Source organism: Neoarius graeffei, chromosome 5, assembly GCF_027579695.1.
Source record: "Neoarius graeffei isolate fNeoGra1 chromosome 5, fNeoGra1.pri, whole genome shotgun sequence".
NCBI lineage: Eukaryota > Metazoa > Chordata > Actinopteri > Siluriformes > Ariidae > Neoarius > Neoarius graeffei.
This window is the reverse complement of record NC_083573.1, coordinates 12,217,582-12,220,768: the sequence shown is the minus strand read 5'-3', so window position 1 is coordinate 12,220,768 and position 3,187 is coordinate 12,217,582. Positions and strand designations below refer to the sequence as shown.

At 37.7% G+C, this 3,187-nt stretch overlaps 1 protein-coding gene across 1 annotated transcript; it reads right to left on the bottom strand.

Moving 5' to 3' along the window:
- Nucleotides 1-226: 226 nt before the first annotated feature.
- On the bottom strand, nucleotides 227-2,272 carry LOC132886511 (C-C chemokine receptor type 5-like). Its single transcript, XM_060921218.1, has 2 exons — nucleotides 2,175-2,272; nucleotides 227-1,543 (listed from the first exon to the last, which is right to left on the bottom strand). Exons 1-2 carry the CDS (start codon nucleotides 2,263-2,265, stop codon nucleotides 498-500), a joined length of 1,137 nt encoding a protein of 378 aa, XP_060777201.1. The 5' UTR covers nucleotides 2,266-2,272; the 3' UTR covers nucleotides 227-497.
- Nucleotides 2,273-3,187: the final 915 nt, after the last annotated feature.

Here is a 3,187-nt window from a genome sequence, read left to right as displayed (position 1 = left end):
GCTTTCCTAATGTTCTTAAAAGTATTGCATTCTGAGTTTGAGTCTCTTGAGAATGCATGAACTGTAAGCATGTCAATTTGTTTAAAAAAAATGCTTGGATTAGTAAATGAGTAATACAAAGAAGAATTGGGTAAATGCTTCATATTTATTAAATTTTCAACATAATTCTATTGCTCAGTAAAGATGCTGTATTTCCTGTTTTTTTTTTTTTTTTCTGCACGCAGTCCATGCAGGATTAGTTTGAAATTGATCTGCAAATGTAAAAAAAAAAACAAAAAAAAACAAAAAACATAAGCTGTGCATAACTAAACAATAAAATAAATCCACTAAAACTATTTTAATGGCCAAAAAACTAAGAAGGAAAAAAAAAACAAAATTGGAAAAGCAATGACTTTTTTTTTTTAAGAAAATCAACTGCAGTGGTAATTCTGTGCTTTGCAAATTTGCAGCTTTTTGATTTCCTCTGATAAATCCCCTTTGGCATCAGCATCCGGTGGTTACATAATCTTTGTGGTGGATATCTCTGAGGAACGTGAGTACATAGAGCTCCTCCTTTCTGAGAACTCACTGATGATTGTTGTGCACCGACCAAAGCAAACAGGAAACCACTCTTTCAGAATCTGGAGAACTAAATTCCTGAATTTCTGCCCCACAAAGGCATAGATGATGGGGTTGAGGCAGCAGTGACTGAACGCGATGGTTTCCACCCACTGCATAGCCATGTGCAGGTCCTGTTGCCACTTACAGGTGTTCAAGTATTGCAATGTATGCAGGAACTGCAGGAAGATGGTGATGTTGTAGGGTGTCCAGAATAAAAAGAAAACAATGATCAAGACCAGTATGAGCCTGACAGCTTTGTGTTTCTTCTGAGACTTCATGGCCATTAAGATGGGGATGATGCGTGAGTAGCAGAACACCATCACTGAGAGAGGAATAATCAAGCCGAGGATGTTCAGCTCAATGTAAAAGAATGGCTTCCATGCTGTCCCTTCTGGATATTTCACCCTGCATGTACATACAAATGATTCATTCTTTACTTGTGAGAAAATGATGGTTGGCAGAGAGGCTCCCAAGCTAAGTGCCCACATAAACAAAGTCAGCACTATACCAGTTTTGACAGACCGGTGCTTGGAGAAGAGGGAAGTATGGGCATGGACAATGACTGCATAGCGGTCCAAGGTCATGAGGATCATGAAGAAGATACTTCCATAGAATCCCAGCATGTAGAGTGCTGTCACTACATGACACATGAAGCCCCCAAAGATCCAATCAGTAATGGTGGCATAGTGGGCCCAGAAAGGCAATGAGATAAGAAAGAAGAGGTCTGAAAGTGCAAGGTTAAAGAGGCACACATCTGTCATATTTGACCTTCGGTGGTACTTGATCAGGACACAGAGCACCAGGCCATTGCCAATGAATCCCACAATGAAGACAATGCTGTAGAGGGTAGGAAGGAAGACTCGGCTGAAGTCCCTTACACTGTTAAGGTTGCAGGCTTGGAATGTGTTGTCAGGTAGGCTATAGTAAAAGCTGAAGTCATCAACTGTTTAAGAAAAAAAAATACTTTTGTTAGAGTGCATCACTAAATATTGTATTCTTCTAAAAGCAGCAAGGCTTTAGTTATAGTTTTGTCAAAATTCTGTTGCTGTGCTGAAAATAGACAGAAAATTCATCAGGTTAAGTGTTTCTGGGGAAAATTCAGTAATGTGCTCTAGTGTCCTCTATTGGTAGCTAGAGTTATTAGCTGCTCTGGTTATGTGCTCTTGACCAGGGGTTCTCAATTCCATTCATGGAGATCACCACTCTGCAGAGTTTGATCATCGACCTCCCAAAAAACTTGATGCAACTGATCTAATTGTGTAGTTTTACAAAGGTTGTATCAAGTATGGTGGGACTTGGAAAAAGAAAATCAAATTGCAGGGCTCCAAAAATCACATGCCTTAAAATGCATCAAAGCAATTGACAATCCCAAAACAAGTTAGTTAGTTTTTAATGTAAAAAAACCAACAACACACATTTAAGTTAGAGAAACATCATCTATGATATTACATATCACAAAATCAACTGCATATACAGAAGAAATTTGAGAAACAATTAACTAATTGCAATAATAACTTTCAGTTTAATACTAGTTTTAACAATTACTCAAATGGGATCAGGCAACTTATACTTACTTGTACTGTTGGACTTTGTCAGGTTGCTGGGGGATGTACTGTTAGAGTACGGCATATTGGTGGGGTACGTCGTATTGCGCAGGTATGTCATGTCTCATTAGTTGAAAACTGACTGTCAAAAAAGGCTATGTACAGTAGACTTCAATTTGATAACAGAATGAGGTGTAATTTCCTGAGGCGGACCTTCATGCTATTGACGAAATATTGAAGATAGAGATAATGTATCTCACCCAATCTTACCACATCAATGTAAAAAATGAAACCATATATATCCTGTTTATGAGAATTTTGCTTCAAGGTTAAAGTTTTCTGTTTTTGGGAAGAGGCAAAAAAATAAAAAATAAATAAATTTTAAAAATCACACAAATTATAATTTACCAGTGTGAGGTTGCTCCCATGAACATTGTTTTCGGAAATTACTACAAGATATTTCTCACACCTTATCGTAGCTCAAACGATGCACTTTTTTGTTACTAGTTACTTCATATTTTGTGTAAGTTATTCAGTTTTTCACCTGATTAAGAACAAACTTATTTGACTTTAGTGAAACATAATTTTCTTTAGAAATGTATGGTACCAAATTATTGCTAGTTACACAATCACGTGTAAATGTATATGAGTTCTTACAACTGAACACATTTTGTTGAAAATACCTTGAGAGATAAGGGGAATTTTCCTATCTTTCTCCATCTTTTCTGTCTGACTCAGTGTACTATTTCCTCAGTATATAATTAAAGTTTGATTACACATGCACAATATTTCAGGTCAGCGGTTTCCCAACAACAGCTTATTATATGTGTGTCAGCACAAACAATGGGTATAATCTCATCTCATTATCTCTAGCCGCTTTATCCTGTTCTACAGGGTCGCAGGCAAGCTGGAGCCTATCCCAGCTGACTACGGGCGAAAGGCGGGGTACACCCTGGACAAGTCGCCAGGTCATCACAGGGCTGACACATAGACACAGACAACCATTCAAGGCAAGGCAAGGCAAGTTTATTTATATAGCACAT

Bases quoted from the DNA above. Each gene is read 5' to 3' on its own strand.
- LOC132886511 (XM_060921218.1), bottom strand. From the start codon at position 2,265: ATGACATACCTGCGCAATACGACGTACCCCACCAATATGCCGTACTCT. The intron at 1,544-2,174 runs GTAAGTATAAGT...TTTCTTAAACAG, and splicing joins GACAAAGTCCAACAGTACAA to TTGATGACTTCAGCTTTTAC.